General features: G+C 37.4%; 1 protein-coding gene across 6 annotated transcripts in view; it reads right to left on the bottom strand.

The window, feature by feature from the left end:
- The window catches only part of GRM5 (glutamate metabotropic receptor 5), a 399229-nt gene that overhangs the window by 69617 nt on the left and 305544 nt on the right, over positions 1-24068 (bottom strand). For all 6 annotated transcript variants that reach the window (XM_084894637.1, XM_084894640.1, XM_084894641.1 and 3 more), the window contains exons 5-7: positions 21935-22181; positions 15036-15204; positions 12767-12893 (exon numbers count right to left, since the gene is read on the bottom strand). In XM_084894637.1, the coding sequence (XP_084750763.1) occupies positions 12767-12893; positions 15036-15204; positions 21935-22181 (543 nt within the window). The remainder of the gene's footprint in view (positions 1-12766; positions 12894-15035; positions 15205-21934; positions 22182-24068) is intronic.

The following is a 24068-nucleotide window of genomic DNA, read 5'->3' as shown; positions in this document are numbered from 1 at the left end:
CCCAGGATAAGAAACTTGCAGATATTTTAAAGAACAAAAGGACCTATGTGTTGGGGTAAGAAGGAGATGAAGTGAAAGGGAATGTACCCTGGAACTATGAATGTACAAGGAGCCAGATAATAATTTGTAAGGACTTTGAATAAAATAGGAAATCATTGTAGGTTCTTAGGCAATGGAGTAACATGGTCTGGCTTGCTTTTTAAAAAAGATATCTCTCCCTGGAGTCCTGTGAAGTAGCTCTAGTTGGGAACAAGGGACAAGGGTAGAATCAAGAAGACTAGTTAGAAGGTTATCTCAACAGTAAAGGTGGTTAATGTTGATTGCTGAATAAGACTAGGGATTTTAGAGTAGAGGTAATGGTAAAATTCTATATTTGAAGGAGAGTAAATGGATATATATATATATATATATATATATATATATATATATAATGAATTGACTAAAGGATATAAGAGAGGTTAAAATATGATTCCAAAGATATTGGTTTGAGCTAATGAAAGAATGGATTTGCCATCAGGAGAATATAGAATATTAAGGATGGAGCAAGCAGCCTTGGGAATCAGGAGGATAAAAACCTAGGTTTCAACTTTGGAAATGTATGATTTGCAATATCTATTAAACATTTTAATAAATATGTCAAGTAGGCAGTTAAATATTCAAGTCTGGAGATTAAATGAGGAGTCTAGGCTGTATGTTTAAACTGATAAATTTTCAGTGTATGGATAATATTTAATAATTTGAGGCTGGAAAATGTTTTTTTGTCTCCTATTTTTGCAGTCTCCCTGTGTTTTGTTTTCAGGCATTTAGCGAGAGCTACTATGTCCTTGGACTTGGTAGAGTGCCTCAATGTAGTAAGTGTCCTGTAGGGTCCAGTGGCACAGCTTCCATGTTCACACAAGCTAGACATTCCAGGTGTGTCCCCTGCCCTGTGTGGGCTGTATATAGCCTCCTGTTGTAGCTGAGCATTCATTGCTGTTGGCACATTAATAGGAGGGATTTACCCCAAGGCCCATTGGCCACAAGGACTGATTGCAACCACAATGGAGGATCAGTTGTACAGGGGCCCACCCCACAGACCAGAATATATTTAAGTGGGGCTCTGGTGCCTGTGAACCCACCCCTTGAGTATGTCACCTGTGGATGTCTTTGGGTGGCGATGCTTTGATGTCATCTATCCATTGTGTGCACTGGCTCTGGGACCTTCCAGGAAGTGTAGGTCAGGATCAGTCAATACCTGTGTTCTGTTTGAAACCATCTGACATGAGCTACAAAGCAATCTGCAGATGGATGATTCTTATACTGAGCTTGGAGGTATCTGGAGAGGCCACACTGTAAACCAAGACTGGCTGACACTAGTGCTGGGACTAGGGCCACTTAGCAAGAGCTATGGGGTACATCAAGGCCAGATGCTGCTTATTTGAGAGATTTTAGATAAGTCTGAAGCATAAGCCAATACAGACAATTTGTATGGAAAAGCCACTGAACACAGCTTGTATGGGTCTATAAATTGGTGGGGTGGTCTCTCAGGGAATCACCGGGAGCATGCTAACAATGTTATCAGGTTGATGGAGACTCAGATATGGCCTTTGCCAGTACTTGTCTAGGAGAAAGCTGTGTCTCTGGCTCTGGCCCTGAAGTCAGCCACTTCAGTTCCTCCCGTATATCCCTGGTGACTTTTGAGCTGCTGGAGATCAGAGGAAGTAAGTCCAAGTAAGTCTGTGTTTGGGCCCTTTATGGGGGACCTCTGCAGCCAAGATATACTTCCTGATTTTTATCTACCATGTGGGATCAGCCTGTTCTCAATTTTGCCATTCCTACCAGTCTTGATGTGGCTTCTTCTTTTTATCCTTAGTTGTAGGACTTCCATTCAGCTAGATTCCAGGTGGTTCTGAATGATGGTTAATCTGTAAGTTAGCTGTATTTTTTATGTGGGTATGGGAGGGTGCAAGTACTACATTTACCTTTCATTCATTTATTTTTAAATTCATCCATCTCTATGTTCATTTCTTTATAATTTTGAAAACATTTTTAACACTGGAGAGATAGCTGTTAATATAATTGAACTGCTGAAAGATACTAAACTTGTGTACGCTACTTTATGTATCCAATAAATCTATGAATTTGTTACTACTATTATCTCCATTTTATGGAAGAAGAAGTTGAAGCTCAGAGAAGGAAATTTATTTGCTTAAACTCATAACAATGAATCAGTGATAAAATGTGGACTTCAACATGGATATGTCTGACTCCAAAGCCTTTTGATTTAAACCAGTGTGATATTGGAAGATAAAGGTTCATTATTGGAGACAATTTATTTGTCATAAATCTTCTCTCCTTAGATTGTATTGCTGAATGTTTATGTAGCAAATTTAGTCAGAAAATCTGGGAAGTACTTAGGGACCTTGGAATTTTATAGTTAGACAAAGTGGTCACTTTTTACTTTTTTTACAACTGGTCATAATTATGTTCTGTAGAAAAGGGTAGCTCCCATAGAATAGACTTTAATATGAAGATAGATGTGAAATAGTGAATCACTGCTTTGTGATATTGCAAAAACCACACATTTCTTAAATGGGAAATGGGTCTTCAGGGCCTTTCCTTTCTGCTTGAACATTTTTCTCCTTTTTACATGATTAACTAATTTTCACATGCATTAATTCCATTTCCTCCCAGAAGGCATCACTAAACTTTCAAGACCAGGTTAATATTCTCTTCTCGATGTTTCTAGAGTGATCAATGTTTATTCTTATGCTAGCACTTTCTCTGCTTCCTCATTCCTTCCTTCCTATTAGTTTGTTCCTTTATTCTTTCCCTTACTCCCCCACCTCTCTTTTATTATTATTATTTTATTTTTTTGGTGTTCATTTTTAATTTTTAAATTTTTTTTATTGTTTGAAGCATTACACATAGTAGTACATATGTCTCCTTTTTCCCCCACTTGACCTCCCCTCAGCTTCTCCTGCTCCCCCTTCCCCCCTGCATACACCTTCACCTGCCCACCCCCAGTGTCTTGTATCCATTGGTTATGTTTATATGCATGCATACAAGTCCTTTAGTTGATCTCTTACAGCCCCCACCCCCAACTTCCTTTGCCTTCCCTCTATAGTTTGATAGTCTGTTCAATGGTTCTTTATCTCTATAACTATTTTATTCAGTCATTATACTAATTTATTTAAGTCAACCCTATTCCGCTAAGGACATTTGATTCCATATAAATTGAAGGTCATATACATTCCCTTTATATTTCTATCACTAGAAACTAACAAAATGCTGAAAACAATGAAGAGACTTGATAAAAGCAACATTTGCTAAATGAACGACTGTGTAGGATGTTTCTATTCAGATTATTACCTAACATAGAAGCTAAGAAATAACATGTCAACATTCTGAAAGCCTGTTCCATTTTTAATATTAATAGGAACTATTTATTACAATTATTTTAATAGAAATAAACACATTTTTAATCCAAACTCCCCTAAAAAATAATAAATACATAATACTAAATAAATGGCAAGAATATTTGTAACTTCTCTCCTGGTTCAAACTGAATTACAATAATCAAATAGGCATTTCATTTTAAGCACATTTGAAATAAAAAATATCAGAACAACCTGGCGATAAGTAACATGACCACTTAAAGCTGAATTTTTTCTCTTCCCATAATTTCCTAAAACTACAGGGTTTCCAAATGTTATTGTGAAGATAGACAGGTAAGTATAAATAGTGAAATCACAGCTCCCAGGCTTGATTTTCCACTAGTTTTATAATCTTAAGCAACATACAGAATCTTTCTGAGTCTTAGTTTAACTATAAAATTGTAATATTTACTGCAAAAGATTCAATAGAATAATGCTTAAGATAGTTATAATTATTGGTACTGAAAAGCAATCCTTCCATGTTTTTATTTACTGTACTTTTTTGTTAAAAGGTAAAAAAAAAGAATTTCAAGATTAGTGGGACAACTATGAGGATCACAAATGAAGCAAAAGTTTTTTAGAAGAAAGTAATGCAAAATCTAGAACAATAAAACTGTCAATGGTTAGTGTCTCCCCCGCCCCTCCCTCCACCCCCCTCCTTGCCCCAGTTTATTTTCCACTCCCTCTCAAGTTCCCACTAACTCCCTTTAGTTTGGCTATGTTCTCTTTTTTCCCTCTTAAAGGAAGATACAAAGGTTCCAACCTCCAAAGCAATCAGGCAACTTAGGGAACCAAAGGAACTTCTTAGAGAATGTCCCTATTGACATTAAAATGTTGATATGCAATGCCTCCCTTCCATTTTATAGCTTTGCACATAAAATAATTAAGGTACATTTCTTAATGAATGAAAAATCAAGAAATCATTCTAACTTCCTTTTAAGAAGCTTTCCATCATCAAATTATTATTGGAAAGCCACCTAGTTGTTTTTGCTTTTTCCTTTTTGCTTGGGTTTGTTGGAAGGTGGCCAGAGTTGGCAAACCCACCTGGAAGTGTTTCCATGCCTTTGGCTTTGGTCTAGGAAGCTAAGGATCTGCTACTTATATCCTCTCCTAAATTCTTTGAGAGAAAAACAAATAAACAAATGAAATATTCTTTCTAGGACAACTTTTTTCCAGTATCTGGTAAGGAATAGTGTAGAATGGAAGCTTTTAGGGAATTTTTTATTTAATTAATTAATTTATTTTAAATATATTTTATTGATTTTTTACAAAGAGGAAAGGAGAGGGATAAAGAGCTAGAAACATTCCATGAGAGAAACATCAATAAGCCGCCTCCTGCACACCCCCCACAGGGGATGTGCCCGCAACCAAGGGCCTTTGGCGAGAATCAAACCTGGGACCCTTCAGTCCACAGGCTGATGCTCTATCCACTGAGCCAAACCGGTTTCAGCTTTGAGGGAATTTTTTAAGGCCTCACCTAAATTGTTGCCATCCACTACTTTATCCTCCCTTTTCTCTCAGGGAAACAATCATGTCCCCCCTGATTGTTTTGATTTAATTTTCCTAATAAGATCTTTTCATTTCTCTTTATTCCGACAGCATCATCATACTCTAAACCACAAAGAGATTCACATTGTGATTTGCAAATTTTATTTACTGTTGTGTTCTACTATCCTGCTTTAAACAAATATGTTTTTATTGGCTTTTAGAGAGAGAGGAAGGGAAAAAGAAAGCGAGATAGAAACATTGATACACCATCTCCTGCACTGCCCCTCCACTGGGGATCTGGTGACCTTTTGATGCATGGGACAATGCTCAATCCACTGAGTAAAACCAGCCAAGCTACTATCCTTTTAAAACCCCCAATTTAGCCTGGGAAGAGTGGCTCAATGGCTGAACATGGACCTATGAACCAGGAGGTGACAGTTTGATTTTTGGTCAGAGCACATGCCCAGGTTGCAACCCTGAAGGCAGCCAATCAATGATTCTCATTGATTTTTCTATCTCTCCCTCTTTCTTTCTCTCTGAAATCAATAAAAAACATATCAAAAACAAAGAAAATAAATAAATCCTCAATTTAGCCTTTATTTAAAATTTTTATCTTTTACCATTTAATACTTACGTAGCTCAAATAGTATGAAATATTTTAAATAAAAACTATTTTAAACATGCAGGGAAGTATTGAACAAACAAAAATTTAGTGTTAACAAATGATGATATTTTGTCATTTGTTTCAAATTAGACATACACACTCACACAGCTTACAGAAATAATTGAAATCACTTTTATAACACATCTGACCCCACTCTCTCTTTCCAGATGAAACCACTATTCTGAAGTCAGTTAAACAATATTCACTCTTTACAATTTGTAAATATATTTATACAGTCCATCTTGATTGTACTTCCTTTCTTATTCAAGTTTTGGATATTCCTGGAGATAATAATTGCCTCATTTAAAATTGTGCTCTCCACTAGAATGTAAACATCAGGGGGGCAGAGAATTTTATGCTTTGGTCATAGAAATATTTTCAACAGTTAGACCTATATTTGTTGAACGAATGACTAATGAATGAATAAACAAATGCTTTCAATTTCCCTTAGGATAAACTTTAAAATATTTATCATAGTAGACAAAGCTCTCTAATTAGAGTTGGCCTTTTCCTAGCTTGCCTGTGTCACCTTCCCCCCACCCAACCCCCACATATTCAGTTCTTTACTGTGTCCAAAACATTCTTCTCTACCATTTTAGTTTGATCAGCTCCCATTTTTACTTGAATGCTTGCATGTATGCAATTAATTGAAGAGACAACTTTATTTAAGAAGCTTCCACTGATATAATGGTGCTGTTGACACTCAATATCTTATCATTTATTAATACTGTATTTAGGAGGATGATTTATTTGAGGGCACACATATATGATGATTGTTAGATAAGTAATAACTACTTGATGTCCTCAATGAAAATAAGTTGATTTAGTGACATTGTCTATGTTTTGCTCTCATTGTCCTTTTATAATCTTCTTTCTTTCTAGTTTTCATGCCAGATCCTCTTCCTTTCTCTTCCTAACTCTGGGTCCTTGCTTCCTGCTATTTTATGATGGATTTTAAGAATATGGCTAGCTTAAAATTTATATTAATGGCTTTATTAATGAAAACTCATCCTTAAAATATAATTCAAAATTATATGCATATATGTTTACATACAGATATATATGTATGTGTATGAAAAAGTAACCCACAATCCCACCACTCATAAACATCTTTTCTTATCAGTAGGTGACCTTCATTTCAGACATCTTTCTTTTAAAAATATATTTTATTGATTTTTACACATAGGCGTGGAGAAGGATATAGTGTGAGAAATATATATCAGCTGCCTCTTATATGTTTCCTACTGGGGATCGAGCTTCAAACCAAGATATATGCCTTTGATCAGAATCGAACCCGGGGTCCTTCAGTCTGCAGGCCAACCCTATATCCACTGAGCCAAACTGGTTAGGGATTTCAGACATCTTTCTAAAAATCTATATAAGTCTATAGATAAATATAAATATAAAGACAGTAATGTCAGTTGATTGCCAATCTTAATTGTTTTTCTAAATAATTGTTCCATTCTAAGTGGGTTCAGATTTCTTAACTGTGCTAACAATCTTATAGAGTTTTGTTGGGGTTAATTTAATTAACATTTGTAAGATGCTTAAGCAGCTCCTGGCACACAAGAAGCACAATTTATGAGTTAGTTACTATTACCACAATGAGGACACTGACCCAAAGGTGACCTGAACTCTCACGTTGTAGGCTGAAGTGAGGTAACTAAGCCAAGTTGGTAGAAGAAAGGCTTCCAGTCTTCCCGAAGCTAGCTAGCCCAGGTATCTCTGTGGTGGTTTTAGGATGGCTGCAGCCATGAGAGCAGTCTCTGGTCAGCAGCTCCAAGTGACCTGTTAAGTTGCATTAGAGTCACTGAGATAGGATTGCAAACAGCTCCAGGCTCTTTGGAAAAGTGCTGTAGATCTCACTTGAATGTTAAAGTTCACATAGTATCAATGGGGAGATTTCCCATGTTTGCACTTACTCCAGCTCCCCACATACATACACACACTCACAAATACACATGTAGCTAGAGGAATCATTTCTTTCTTCTGCTGGAAAACCTCCACTGGCCCCACACTGTCTATAGGATAAAGTTCAAACTTTTTGGCTAAAGGCTAGAATCATTAGATAGTCTTAATTCCTATTTTCGTCTTCATTTGTAACTCTCTCCATCATTTTTCTGCAGGTTGACACACATTGACTAAGTGCTACCTCTATGTAAGGGAATAAGTACATTGTGGACAGAAAAGAAAATACATGGATGTACATGGAAGAATCACAGCACTGTGTGTAGATGACAATTATAAACAGCCTTTTATACTAGAACTAGAGGCCCGATGCACGAAATTGTGCATGGAGGGGGTCCCTCAGCCCAGCCTGCACCCTCTCTAATCTGGGACCCCTCAGGGGATGTCTGACTGTTGGTATAAGCTTGATCCTGCAGGGATCAGGCCGTTGGACTTCACTCTCACAATCTGGGACTGCTGGCTCCTAACCACTCACCTGCCTGATTGCCCCTAACCACTCTGCCTGCCAGCCTGATAGCCCCCTAATTGCTCCCCTGCCAGCATGATTATCCCCAACTGTGCTCCCCTGCCAAGCTGATCGCCCTCAACTGCCTTCCCTTGCAGGGCTAAAGGGACTGGGGGACTCTGGCTGAATGAGGCAGGGCTGAGGGGACCGGGTGCTGCCATCTTGTGGCTGTGGGTGCCACCATCTTTTGTGAGGGTGTCACAGTAAATTAGCATATTCTCACTTTATTGGCCATGGGCACAGCCATCTTGTGAGGGCATGATGGTCAATTAGCATATTCCCTCTTTATTAGATAGGATGTAAAATGAGAATTACAAAGTGGTGGTGATTGACATTGGAAAGGTCATAGGAGAAATGGGAGAGAGTGTATTTTGTGTGCTATATTAAAATACTTGCAATATATGTATAAATATATGAAAATGCTGGTAAGTGCTGAGCAATGAAATAAAAGGGATAACTCTGTATTTTGGATACATTATCTAGTAGCAAGATGAATAGTAGACAGAGACATGTGGTATAAATTTGGGAGTAGGGAAATAAACTAGGAAATTACTATAATAGCCAAATGTGAGAGGATGAGAACATAGTCAAGGGAAGAGTTGTACAGATGGAGCAAGTAAGAATAGTTAGCAATTCAAACATCCAGCTGTGATTGTGACTAGATAAGGTGCTCAGGAATAGGGAAGAGTCACTGATTTTTGGTTGGGGCAAATAAGTTAAGATTGGTGCCATTTATAGCTTGATGCTCACTCACTTTCTAAGATGTTCTTCACGTTTGTATTAAGTGAGCTCCAAGATTATGCTTCAAGATTAAACTTTCCCAAATTCTTCAGGGTTAGGTAGGCCCTCCTCTATTTTTCCATACCACTTGGTTCATTTTTACCTATAGCCTTTAATATACTATACTAGGGCCCAGTGCATGAATTAGTGCACCTTGAAAGGAACTGTGGGTCACAAGGCTGTGGTGGGCACAGGGGTGGGTCTTGGTCCATCTTCCATGCCCCTTCCTGGCCCTTCCTGCTGCAACCCTGGTCTCCTGTCTGCCACTGCCACCGCTGCCACCACTTCTGCTGCCACTGCTTCCACATGCTGATGATGCTGGCCCCACTCGCACCCGCTGACAGTGTGGAGTTTTTGGGGCCAGCGTTAGCAGCAGGTGTGAGTAGGGCCAGCAACAGCAGCAGGTGTGAGCACGGGGCAGAACCGCAGCATGAATGTTTAGTAACCACCAGAGGCTCACCCTGATGACAGCGACCAGTGCCCCACCTTGGTCTGTTGCCCCTGCTCACCTGCTCCATCATCCCACTGCTGCTGCCGCCCCCATGTTCCACACTCTGCCACCTGCTGTTGACGCCTGCCATCTCCTGCATGTGCCACCTGGTGGTCAGTGCACGTGATAGTGACCGGTTGTTCAGTTGTTCCATCGTCCGGTCTATTTTCATATTATGGGTGGATATATATATATATATATATATATATATATATATATATGATTTTCTCCCACTAGATTATAAGTTTTTTGAACATTTTCTGGAACAAACTGTAAGGCCTTAATTTGTTAAATTAATTCACACTTGAAAATCTCAAAGATATCTCAAAGTGATCGTGCTTAAAAATCAAACTACTTATTTTTGTGAAAGAATGCATTTATTTCTCTAGCCTTCAAGGCAGATTATTTGGTAGCCTTACTTAGTATTTACTTCAGCCAATTCATCTGTATATCCTCTTGATTCTACTCCAAAGTCTATTTCAAAATTTCCAATGCACAGTTCAGACAAGGACACTAAGAAATCTTGCCTACAATGCCAACCTGCAGTAATCATCCAACTGGCATCCCCGATTCCACTTTCTATCCCTCTCCAAACTATTCTCCCTCATGGAAATTAGAATGATATTTTAAAGGTATAATAAATGTGTTCCTCATTATATTTAGTAATAAATACTTATATCCTGGGCGTGTTTTACAAGGCTCTATCTGGCCTAACCACTGAGGCCTTTCTGATCTCTTCTGACACCATTTTCCCATTTGCTTCCCCATATATAGACCTTTACTTGTGCTTCTTCCTTAACCAGAAAGGCTCTTCTCATGACTTTTTTGCTAGCTATTTCTAATTAACATTTAAATCTCAGTTAAATTTCACTCCTTTGGAGAGATCTTTTATAGCCACACATTTAAATTATGTCTTTCCTAATATTTTCATTTAAAAAAATCTTGTTCTTTTACTTTACATTACTTAATATAATTTACTATATGTGTGTGTTTGTGTGTGACAGAGAGCAAGAGAGGGGGAAATTAATGTTTCTTTTCTAGTAAGATGGTAATATATATATATATAAGAACCACATCTGGTTTTCAACCTCAGTTTCTCTACCATGTATTTTATTATGCAAATAAGAAGATTAAACATTTTTCTGCTGAATGAATATGGAAGCAGACCATGTCCATTGTCAGCAGAATAGTTTTACAAAACATAGGACAAGAAATATTATATTCATTTTCAAGGTGCTTAACCATGCAGATAGTTGAATCTGCAAGATAGGTGTTCAACTTAATGACAATAAATATTGAAATTAGAAATTTGAAAAAAGTAAAGAAATAGTAGAAAAGCAAAGACTGCAATGCAGCTCCTCACTTCCCTCCCATGAAAACCAATCATGTTCGTTTTTCTTTCTGACATGTTACTGTGTGTGGATGGAAGTGGGCTATAGTTCATCTATTAAACTAAATTTATGGAAGGCTATGTGTTAAGCACTGAGTTGGCTTTGGGGGTACCAGGATGTAAGAGTATCAGCTCTGACTGGTTTGGCTAAGTAGATAGAGCATTGGCCTGTGGATTGAAGGGCTCCATATGATTCCAGTCAAGGGCATGTACCTTGGTTGTGAGCTCCTCCCCAGTAGGGAGTGTGCAGGAGGCAATTGAATGATTTCTCTCTCTCATTGATGTTTCTGACTCTCTATCCCTCTTCCTTCCTCTCTGTAAAAAAAATCAATAAAATATATATTTTTAAAAAGAGCATCAAAAAGCTCATTGTCTTGTAAAAATAGGATCCAAATGCTAACACAAGGCACTTAGATATTGCATTAAATATTTTTTTTTTTTTTAAGAAAAGGAAGTTTTCTATATAAACACCATTCACTGAAAACAAAGCTTCAATGTGAGTTGGTCTCAAAAGACTCAAGATCACAGGAGTTTTAGAACCAGGCTTTTGGAATAAGCTAACACAACAAGGAGGAATAGTTTCTTGTCCTGTGAGGGGTAGGGATTAACACTGAGGATGCTATAATATTATAGCCTAAGGTTGTGCTAAATCCATTTTAATTTCAAAATCGTTTGATGACCTGACATAGCACTGGTGGGCCCTCTTCTCGAGATTTTTTTTTTTAAATATTCAAATAGACAATAATTTATTTTTGTCTGTACCACAATCTATATAGCTTTTAAGAAGGGTTGTGCATGAGAATTACAAAATTAAGCTAGATCTATGACCACTTCTACAGTCCCATTTTATTGTTTGGATTTTAAAAATATATTTTCCGCCGGGACCGGTTTGGCTCAATGGATAGAGCGTCGGCTTGGGGACTGAAGAGTTCCGGGTTCGATTCCAGTCAAGGGCATGTACCTTGGTTGCGGGCATATCCCCAGTAAGGGGTGTGCAAGAGGCAGCTGATCGATGACTCTCTCTCATCGATGTTTCTAACTCTCTGTCTCTCTCCCTTCCTCTCTGGACAAAATCAATAAAATATATTAAAAAATAAAATAAAATAAAATAAAAATATATTTTCCCAGCATAAATGAAGCATCGAGATTTCCCCCTCTCTATTTTCTTGAAAAACTTAGTCTCATAGGACCACTCCTCATACTCCTATTTGCACCAATCTATGTTAATTAACTGGAGTCATATTTTTATCTTTTTGCATCCCTCTTTAAGTGAAGATAGAAGTTGGTATCTTTATTTCAGCGAGGCAAACAGGCATATAATATACACTGAATAATTTATAAGGAAAGAGGAAAGCTATCGTATGCTGTTTTTATATTGTAAAAATTAGAAATATTTATAAAATATAATGTTTAGAACACAATGACACATTCCTTAACATCTTTTGCAGAAAATAAACCCAAACCAAAAGAACACAAAGCAAACACCACCTACTCCACCCCCTAAAGAACTAAACAAGGAACAATCAGACATCAGCCATGCCCTGTACTGAAAGTATTTAAAAACTCATTAGTTGGAAGTTCCTGATTTAGAATAAGGAAAAGCACAAAGAGAAGCAAAGAGTTTTAGATCAATATCTACCCAATTCTGTGTAACCTCTTTACTCTTGGATAAGTCATGACATGTCTTAGTTTCTTCCTGGCCAATAGCTCTCTCTTTCCACCTCAAATGACAGTAAGCTGAGGCCCTGCCTAGAAATTTCTGGGAATATCCTCAGGATGGCATGAAAACCTGGGGATTCTGAGCTAGTTTGGTGGGAATGGTGGGAATATAAGCCAATCTCTCTGTAAGATCTATAGATTTTTACAATTAGCCAGGTGTTGGGGAGGCTTCTGTTCTGAAGGAAATTCTTTGTGACATAAACCAAGGCCACCGAGATGAAAAATGCTGTTTGACGTGACTCCCTCTTCCCATGTGTGTGTCTTCTTCAGTTACTTTTATTTTTTATTTTTTATTTTTTTTTAATATGAGAGAGCTGTACCTATGCTGACATTGTGATACACGAACCTGTAAGGTCATCGGTGGGCCAGGACCCCAGTTGGCACGCCTTGCAGGTGTACTCGTCAGAGACATACTCGTTATCTTTACATGGTGTACAGGTCCAGCAACAGCTGACTTCTCCCTTCCGGATCACCTAAGGCAAATGTTTAAAATTCCGATTATTTCCTTGCATAGATAGAAATCCAGCAATTTTTCAATTCAAATATATTGCTTTGCAAAGAAGAAAAGGGCTTTTACATAAATGATTTCAAATGTTACCAGATGGGCAGTATAAGTATTAATGTTCTCATTCAATAATTAAAGAAATAGGCTAAGTAACCAGTTCAGTATCATAAAATTGTTGGTGATAGCGTCAAGAATTACATTAAATGCAAGTCTTTGGAGAATTAGCTTTAGATACCTGTATTTAATTAAGTGCCTCTGTTTTGCTCACATATAAATACACATACATCTCTATCTATGTGTATGTAACTGAATTTTCCTGAGGCTGTGCCTCTCTTTCCCTCCAATTAAGAACTTTTGCTCTCTACAGTTATCTTGGCTTCCTTCCAATAGCTGAAAATTTTAGCAAAAAAAAAAAAAACATTGTACATCTGCTAAAGTTAAAAAAAATCTATCCATGTTGTTTAAAAATAATTAGAAATTTGTATTGAATGAAGAGAGAGAATTTGAACGTTTTTAGGGAGCTCATAACTTGGTATCCATTTCTACTAAAAATCTGGTTCAATAATTCAGCCATTCCTGCTTATTCTAGTAGCTTTTATTTGCTTGGGATGAAGGTAGATATGGATAAGGTCATTGAGACTATTATATACCTCTTCAGCTATTTGATTCTTTTTAAGGCAATAGAAAAGAATTGAATAATTTGACAGTTGTAAGCGTCTCAGATGTTATGTTTTAGAAATGGATGCCTTTTCCCACCCCGCTCCTGGTTCATGAATAGCCTTTGTGGAATAGAGATAGCATTCATTAAACATTCCTATAAATAATTAAAGCTGTGATTAATAACCAGCAATAACCAGACACAGCAATGATTACACTCTATTTCTTGTCTTAGTTGCTGAATCTATTAAGGATCTTTGCTAATAAGAATGTCTAGATATTTATAGCCAAATACAGTTGTAAAGTGGCACCTCTTTCTTATTTTGTAGCATCCTTGTTCTGGCTCTTTTCACTGCAATGATACAAGTAGTAGGGCAAGTATGTCAAACTCAAAGGCTAACAAGGGCCAAATAAACGAGGCATGCGGCCCATGGGCCATGGGTTTGACATGTTTGAAATAGGGAATGGTGACAAAAAGGGTTAAAATGTCCTTTCCTTAAAATAACCAGTGAAGTGAGGCAAAATTGCTAACTAGATCTGTTTAATCAAGCTAAAGTATTCTCTAATGATATTGACTACTTTCTGGCTGTTTAGTGAATACCATATGCTGTTATCTTTGTATCACAAAGCTAGTTTTATTTTACTTTTTTTCCCCCCAGGGAGAAAATGGAGGCATAGTGAGCTCATACAGCATATATGGGTACATGAAGAATCAATCAAACAGTGGTTATTGGACTTCAAGACTCGTGCTCTTAAACATAGAGCCTTTTTGGTCTATATAAAGATTGAGTTCATGATATTTTGGAAGATGTAGAGGCAAGAGTACTGGCCTGGGAATTGAGAGGTACCATGGCTCTGGTCTTACTTATACCCACTAAGTAGTTTTGTATCCTCCAGCTGATCCTATTTCTTCAAACGAGTACTCAGAAGAAATTTCTCTCTTTACTTTGTATGAACTTATATAACTCTCTTTTTTTCTTTCTTAATAAAGTCATCCAATTTTATTTCATGTTAGTTATCTGTGCCCATAATGTTTTTCCTCATCTAAATTATAACTCTTCTGACAGTAAAGATGTCTAACTTACTTTTTCACCATTGATATACACTATTATATTAGTAGAAGTTTATAAATGTTTGTTAAGATAATTACCAATTAATGTAATTTCCAACTGTGAACTATTTCCAAGAAGTATGTTTTTAAAGGCTTACATGAGTAGAAAGGGTGCAGGCAAACATAACTCATCAGTTGGCTCAATGAGTCCAAGTACTAAGCCTAGAGTGGGTCATACTAGATAACATGAGGAATCAATGAGCAAAAAGTAAAAAATACAATTTCTGACATTAAAAGCTTATAATATAAAAAATAAGTATCTACAATTTTAAACAACAGCCAAAAATAACGAACACTTCCGAATTTATAACAACAATTAAAGAAACATGGACTCCATTTTACCTTTATCTGGCCTTTCTCACATGGTTCACTGCACACGGATCTGATGATGGTGTTTTTCTTAGACCATACCTCGTCATCATCCATTTTTAATTCTCCATTGTCCCAGCTTCCAACATTGATATAATCAAAATAGTCTTTTCCCATTTCCTTGAAGTTCATTATTTCATACCTTAGTAATGAGAATATAATAATTATTCATCTAACAATATGAAATCTCAGCCATGAAAAATCGAAAGATTTCATTCCCAAACACTGTAAAAAATTAGTGATACTGGAATTTTCCATGACAGTACACTAAGACTAACAACAACAACAACAAAAATACACCTCTGTTTCACTTTGTCTTCAGAGACTTTACTTTTTATTTTTTAAATTCAAGCATACACCTGAAATAGAAAGCAATCCCATGGGAGAAGGTGACCTGACCTCAGCAGGATGAAAGACAAGTTTTGAAATAACTTCAAGAAGTTTAAACAAGCGCTGCTCTTAGACTTCTAAAAAAGATAGAAAGGTTTTCATCTCCGCACAAATAAAATAAAATTTCCCTTTTCTAACCAAGTGAGAAATTGGGTAAATCTTTAATCTTCAGCTATAGGGAATGTGGGGGTAATTTGGAGAGGGCCTGGTTTTCCTTTCTTATTTTATCCTTTATTGATGGCAAAAGTCATCCTATAAAGATGCCTGCAGTGATATTTAAAATAAGTCTGAAAATAGCTTCTAAAGCACCTCATGTAATTCAAAAATCCCTGGATATACTAGCACCCTGTGAGTTCTCAGCCTCTATTAGCTGTTATTCTTATTTTAAGCATGGGGATAGCAAAGTAAAGAGGGAAAATTGATGTGTTTAGCTGATTTTTTTTTTTTAATATTAAGAGAATCATTTCTGAAATGATTTTCCAATCTGGGTACCTTGGATGAGTAGTACAATCAGTATGTCAGTTCCTGTAGACATACCTGTAGGTATGTCTTAGATGCACAGTGCCTTCACATAGTACCCTCTGATATTCCCTCCCAGGACTTACATGATTGGCAGATGGGCTCTTATGCATGCCTCCTACAACCTTCCATGCTCAGCAAATTTAGTTGTCTGGAAATTGACATGGATGGAAAACTCTCACTTTGGGGTTCAAGTTGCCAGATTGTCATATTCAGACCAATGCTTAGCACATAGATGCTAAGAACAAATCTGACATCAATCTGTTTGGACATACATTGTAAAATGGCACCGTTCTGTTTTCATTTCCAATCACATTTTTTACTGTAGTTATCTTTTTCAGAATGTTAATTCATTTTTAAGTTTTATTGGCTATTCAGTGGCCAAAAGATAATTCTACAGTGTTTTGTTCACAGTTGGTAACAATTTTGAGTAGGTGTCTAAATTCTATTTCTAAAACAAAAAGCACCAATTTATAGGATACAAAACTGAATCCTACATCTTTCCACTCTGCCAGTTACTCCATGGCTACTAAGATAAGATATTAGAACATAGAACACAGGTAAAAAGGACTCATATATCGATATATGATACAATTGGCTATTTCATATATATATTGGGCTTCTAGCTCTTCAAAAGGTGACTCTGTGAGCAAGTAACTTTTAAACATTCCAGGCTGGGAGGAGGAAAGAAATGTAGGTGCCAGGCAGCTTCTTTCTTTGTTGCTATTGATTTGAAAAGTTTTGAGGGTTTCATTATTCACCCCCAAATAAGCCATCAATCCAATTCTACCAAACTGTTAATTCCACAGCCAGTGGAACTGAAACTCGGTTAGGCAGTGAAGATGACCCGATTGCAGAACATGGATTGCAGAACATGCAAGCGGCCCAGCCAAGACCTAACCTCAGCCTTTAGGCTCCATTATTGAAATCTGTTCAATAGCACTAAGAAATCAATTTCCCATTGTTTAAATATTGCAGAATTCTGAACTACTCTACATGTTAAGGCTTTTATTCCTATATCCACGCCTATTTTGTTTTCTATAGGACAATTAGTGAAAAGTGAAAGGATTTTGTTTTTAAAAATTAACATGGAAAAATTTTGCCACTTCTTTAACTGGCTATAATTCCAAGTTTAAATATCCAGAAGATTTTAAAATATTAATTGTATACATGGCTAACAAATCTAAGATACTTTTAAAAAAATATATTTTATTGATTTTTCACAGAGAGGAAGGGAAAGAGACAGAGAGCTAGAAACGTCGATGAGAGAGAAACATCGACCAGCTGCCTCCTGCACACCCCCCACTGGGGATGCGCCGGCAACCAAGGTACATGCCCTTGACCGGAATCGAACCTGGGACCCTTCAGTCTGCAGACAAACTCTACCACTGAGCCAAACCGGTTTTGGCCTAAGATACATTTTAACCAAAAGGAAAAAATATGTGTTTCATTAAAGCATAAACAGAAACTAAAGGAAGTCAGAAATAACTATTTGAGTGATTATAACTTTCCAAAAACTAAAGCAGGCTTTCTTAGGAATAGTGAGGTTCTCCTTACCCAATGGGCTGAAGCAAGATTGTTGTTAGAAGAACTGAAATGTCATTTGGTGGAGGGCATTGTAGAGAGTAGGGGATTTACATGGCTTCTAGGGTCCTCTCAGTCTATAATTCTGATGCCAAAGTGATTTTAAAAAGTTTGTTTGTTTGTTTGTTTGTTTGTTTTAAATACTCACTAGAGGATATTTTTTCATTGATTTTTTAGAGAGAGGGTGGAAGAGAGGGAGGAAGGGGGGAAGAGAGAGAGAGAGAGAGAGAGAGAGAGATAGAGAGAGAGAGAGAGAGAGAGAGAGAGAGAGAGAGAGAGAGAAATGATGGGAGAGAGACACCTTGATTGGTTGCCTCCAGCATGCTCCCCGACCTGGTCAGGGTTAGAACATGTAACTGAGGTATGTGCCCTTGATCAAGAATTGAATCCATGACTCTTCAGTCTGTGGGCTGACACTATAACCATTGACCAAAACAGCCAGGTATAAAAAAAAAAGTTTAATTCTTAAAAATGTGGTAAATATTCTGTTGGTCAATGTACTGGGCTCTCCAAACACTGGTTCCTACAACAAAGCAATTATGACCTATGCATTTGGGGTGGTATAATCACAGATTAAAGGAGAGACCACAGAGTTCATTTGACAAAAAACTTTAATGGTAACTAAATAACTATATATATAACCACTTCAAATGTAATATAAAGACAATGAAAACAATCTTAGGTAAATTCTTATTTGTTAATTATGCCTAAGGTTTATATAGTCTCATTTTCCTGTTACTAATTGACTATGTAACCTTAACCATTCCTCTTCCTTTTTCTCTGAAACTCAGTTTTCTCCCATGGAAGTTAGCATGTTAAAACAGATCATCTGTATGCCCTTTGATGGACAGGGTCACATAATCAGTGTGCAAACCAACTCAGTATCAGCACATTTCTAGGGTCCTATCCTTGTTTGCTACTTGTCACTCTGGTTTTGTCCATCTGTTCCTCATTTCCTGTCTTCTTTTGGGATAATTTGGGTTTTAGAATCCTCTATTGGCTTTTTAGTTATTCTTCTTGTATAAAATTTTAGTGGATGTTTATAGGATTACAATATGTATTCTTAAAGTTAATGTGCCATTAACTTATATTTACTTAATGTAAAATATAAGAACCTTGCACATATATAATTTTATATCCCCTTCCTTCATGTTGTCAAATATTTTACATTGACATATTTTATATTCAATTATAAATCTCACAATATAATGCTATAATTTTTGCTTTAAGTAGTCATTTGTCTTGACACTGACTCCCCATGTTTCCTCTGTTCAATTATGGTCAGTTCCAGACCATGACAATGCCTCTGAAATCTTAGATTTCAATGAACTCTCTATACCAGAGGTTAGAAAACTTTAGTTGTAAAGGGGCAGACAGCGAATGCTTTAAGCTATTTGAAATTGTCTTTGATTTGTGGAATATCTCTGCATTGCTAGTGTTATGTGAAAGCAGCCACAATCAAATGAGTGCAAATGTGTTCAGATAAAATCTTATTTATAAAGACAGCAGATTCTAATTGACCTGCAGACAATAGTTTGCTGACCTGTAATTTATACCCTTGATAGTAAAGATCCACATTTCTTATCTATAATTCTGAATTCATTAGAGCTCTGAAAAACCACAGTTTTTTTTTTTTTAACTTTTATAACTCACTTGGCAGTGCCACAGAAGCCTATCTGAATTTACCTAGTGACAGAACCTGACCCCACTGCCATGAGGCTACTTATATTCAGGCTATTTATCACTTCATGTGAATATTCATGTTTTGCTGCAGAAATATTAACATGTTGATAAATAAGTGCAGCTCCACAAGCATGCCAGGGGCACTAGAGGACTGTATAACCTTTTGTACATTCAAACATCTTGAATTCTGTAACACACCTAGCACCAAGGTTTTCATTAAAGAATTGTGAACTGATAGGACGCTAATTAGATGTGAGGTTTAAAAGCAATGAGATAATAGATCAACGGAAGGACTTGTATACATGCATATAAGTACAACCAATGGACACAAAACTCTGGGGAGGGAGGATAGGTATCGAGGGGGGGGGCAATGGTAAGATATGTACACAGATAATAATTTAGTAAAAAAAATAAAAGCAATGATTCTAGTTTACTCTTCAATGATCCACAAGTGTGGGTGCCTGAGTGAGCTGCCGCCTCTCCCTGCTTCCTCTGTTTAGGCTCTGGCTTTGGGACTCACATTTTAAGGGAACATTTGACCACCCCAGGCTCCTTCCTCTGGTTTGGAATGCCTTTGATCTAGCAAAGCTGTAACTTTTAATCCGCAGAACTAACAACATAATGCCTTCAAATGCATTTCTCAGAAAACAATGGCTTTTTTATTATGATCCCGGTTAATTGGCAGGATGTTGTATATGGTTAAGAGTTGAAGCCCAATAGACTGAGTAAGAATATTGACTACCATGTGTTAGAATGTGTCTTTGGGCGAGTCATTAAACCTTTGTGAGCCTGTTTGGAAGCCTTCATCTGGAAGGAGAATAATAATATTACTTATCCCATAGGATTCAAATGTAGAGGATTTAGCTTAGTGTTTGATCCAGAACACACCCTCAATGTTAGTTTTAGTTATTTTGTAAATATAACTGTATTCGTTGGAAAAGGTTACAAACCACCTTTTCCTAAGTCTGGCTCATGCCTTCAGAAGCCAATTCTGATTATTTATTAATGAGTTAATATAATACCCAACCATAGTAATACATGGGAAATCTCTAAACAACTGAATTCCCAGAAATTATAAAATGTTACATATATTGTTATTAAGAGAATATTTACAAATTTTATCTGAGTCTTAAAAAAAATTCACACTCAAACAAAAACATGTTAAGAACCAGCATCGGAAATCTCTCATTACAGCATATTTGGAGGATTGTAAATGAGACAGTGACTCGTTAAGATTTCCCATTGGGATAAAACTGAGCCATTTATTCACTATCTGACTTGTGGAAATGGCTTGGATATATGAAATGAAAACTGAATGGTGAAGCTGTAATCACAACATCTGTGAACAAGCCCCAAGCTGATGTCAGCACTGTGAGGATGTTTACAGGACTGATAAATCCATGTGTAGATACCAGAGCACAGGCCTTGACCTAAGCCCAAAGATTGAGCTCATTGGTCTACCTGCCCCAAGAAGCATTACAACAGAGCCAATTTTGACCCTGGGTAAATGCTTGTATCTCTCCCTCCCACTCTGCACCCTTCCCACCCTGTAATGGATAAACTGAATAGCCAAAAATTAGAAAACCACATATGAAAAGTCAGCCTATCTTAGCCAACACCCTGCCCGGAACAATCATCTTCACATCTCTAGAACAGAGAAAATATCCAGCTTTCCTCTTGGCTGCATGTCTTGACACCAGCTGTAACTGAGAATTCCAGTTGATGAAATGGTAAGGGCTGCATCAGAGACAAGCTCCAGCTTACCTCAGGAATATGGACCAAGCTAAACCAAGGTGTAGGCACCTGAGTCCTGGAGAGACTATTGAAACCTTTGGCATGGTCAACTGCAAACGCTCCTTCAGGTCACCCCCTGCAAGCGCAGCTGTCAAACATAATCTGCTACTGGAAGAGTACTTGAAATTTAACAGGGGGAGATCGAAGGATCCCTATTGTTCTGCAGCAAGGCGGAGTGAAGACTCAGTCTTGCTACAACTGAGAATATCATTTCAATGACAGCGTCTCTCATGGATTAAAAGTTTCATATGAAGAGTCACTTAAGAATTTGGAGTATGAAATAGATGTGAATTCTGATAAGTTCTAGGTACTTCAGGGCTTTCCCTGGAGGTTGATCTATAATTATGGTTAAGTTCATATTTTCAGGCTCCTCTCTATAAGTAATGGAAGGTGAAATTTCAGAGAAAAAGGCAATTTAGTCCTTGAGAAGGGAGAAAGTGCTCCAGTTGGAGGATAAGAAAATAAAATATGACTTGTAACTCTCTGTAGGGACAGCAAACAATATAACAGTGCCTCATGCCTATTTCTGAAATAGCAGATTGAATTGTTCCTATTTCAGAATAGCTTCATGACCTAAGAAGAGATTAGAATACAAGGAATAACATGGCAAACAGAACTTGCTCTTGATTATCTGTGATAACGTGAGACCCCTGCTTCTATGTTTATATGTCTGAAATATGGGGATGATTCCAAGACCATGTTTTGCACATCAGCATCAATGTGTTTCCCTGGCCACAGGAAATAGGGCTTTCCCTCTCTGTCTCTTCTCACTTTGTGATGTCAGAGCTAGTCAAACATGACCAGGATGTATGGATAACTACCATGGAGATAAAAAGGCCCCTCAGGATCAAGAGATGACTGTTGTTCATGATCTATTGTCTAGAGGAAAATTGTGACAATACCTTCCTGGAGAGTCTCCATTCTCATCGAATAAGATCATATCTCCGGAAACCCCAGTAAAATTGGTTTTCATCAGGGAGTCCAAAAGTTTCTGTCCATCGATGGGCTTCATTGCATCACAGAGGCCCGCGTAGCCTGGGCAGAGGGACATCTGCATATTGTGAAGGCCATAGGCCATGGAGTAGATCGCATTGATCACAAATCCCATTTTGGAATCTTGAACATGATGTGTTCTCAGAGTCAGAGAACCTGTTGGGAAACAAATTAGGAATTAACTTTGAGATTTAATTCTACTATACCTACATCTAAGACTCTGAATAATTTTGAATAATTCGAGAATGCAGTGGAGTGATATTATCGCTAGAACCAGAGGTAAAACTAGGACCCAAGAGCCAACATACTATGCCTAGTAATTGTCTTCTACTTCTTGTATGTGTTTTTTTCCACCTCATAATCCCAAAGGATCTGAATCCCTAACATTACCAAGGTTCACTTACCCCTTTACCCAACTTTGGAAATGGATGCAGGATAGTGCTCCACTTATCTATCAAAAAAAGTTACCTCAAGGATGAATTAATCTCCCTGAACTCATCTGTGATCACATACTTCAACAAATCCTCAACAAATTTCCAGTGTCCAAATCATTAAGTTCTTACTTAACTGAGCAAACTAGATCCTCCACTACCTTGCCTCAACTTACCTACTTAGATTTATCACCTGTTACTTCCAACTTCAAAGCATATGCTCTCCATAAATTAGACTATACTAGATGCCCTATGCACAAAAATTCATACAGAATGGGCCTTCCTTACCCCGGCTGCTGGCACAGCCTTTGCTCTGGCTTGAAGCTGCCTTTCTGCCTTCCCACGGTGCTCAGAGGCCTGGAGTGGCTGGGGCGATATGAAATACCTGCATCATCACCATGGCAATGATGCAAGCATCCCTCCCCTGTCTGCTGGGCATCCATGTATGCAAATTAACCTGCCATCTTTGTTGGGTTAATCTGCATATTCACTCCTGATTGGTGGGTGTCACAAAGGTACAGTCAATTTGCATCTTTCTCTTTTATTGCTGTAGATAACATTTAAGTTCCATTAATTCATTAATTAATTCAATAAACTTTTATTGGAGTCTGTGTTGTATATATAAAGCTATGTGGCAGATGAGCTAGGGAAACTACAAACATGAATTGTACATGGATTCTGCACTTAAGAAGAAACTTGTTCAATAATAGAGATAAATTATATAACTAAAGTGAAAGGTATAAGGTGGTAAATCTGTTATATAAGTAAGTGGAGTTAAAATCCATAAAGGCCAAAAGAGGGGAAATCCCTTCCAATGAAGGGCTCTTGGAAAGTGGCATTAAAGAATTAACATTCAATTTGGGTTATTAATTCAACAGTCACTACTCAAAACTTGCTGAGATTGAGGGACATAATGTTGAACAAGAGAGACATGATTCTTGCTCTTATTTACTTAGATTCTAAAGGCATCTTGTTTACTTAGATTCTAAAGGCATCATGAGCATCTGGTTTGACAAGTGCTGAGGTAAGACTGAATCGGGAAGGGCACCAGACCTAGAAGCTCACTGAAGCTGAGCATTATGGTTGAGTATCAGTTGGATAAAGTGTAGAAGGGAAGAGTGTTCCAAACATGCCTGAAAGTACACAGACGAGATAGAGCATACTGCGTTTGGGAAACTTTACAAAGATCGAAATGGCCAGAACATGGAATGGGAGGTAGGAGAATGGGGAGAACGGAAGTAGTGGAGGAAGACACTTTAAGTTTGCTGTACTTTATTATAAGAACATGGAGATCCTCTTTAGTATTTAAACTAGGAAGGAACCTGATCAGGTTTCTATTTTAGAAAGACAATTTTGCTACAGTGTGGAGAAATATTTAAAGGGCTGTAGGAGTGGAGTTTGGAAGAACCAATAGGAGGCAGTGCAACAATCCCAGTGATAACTGGAAATGACGTAGTCTAGGGCAGATGACATGGATATGGGCAGGAGTATATAGGAGGAAGAATTTACTACCAGGCCCAGTGACTAAAGAATGCAGAGGAATGAGACATATAGGAAAAGCATGGTAATAGGTGAAAGGAAAATCAGAGGTTTGCCATTCATTGAAAAGTTT

The sequence above is a fragment of the Pipistrellus hanaki genome (assembly GCF_964339955.1).
Source record: "Pipistrellus hanaki genome assembly, chromosome: 9".
Classification (NCBI taxonomy): Eukaryota; Metazoa; Chordata; class Mammalia; order Chiroptera; family Vespertilionidae; genus Pipistrellus; species Pipistrellus hanaki.
The sequence above is the reverse complement of the archived record's forward strand: the minus strand, read 5'-3'. Positions and strand labels throughout refer to the sequence as shown.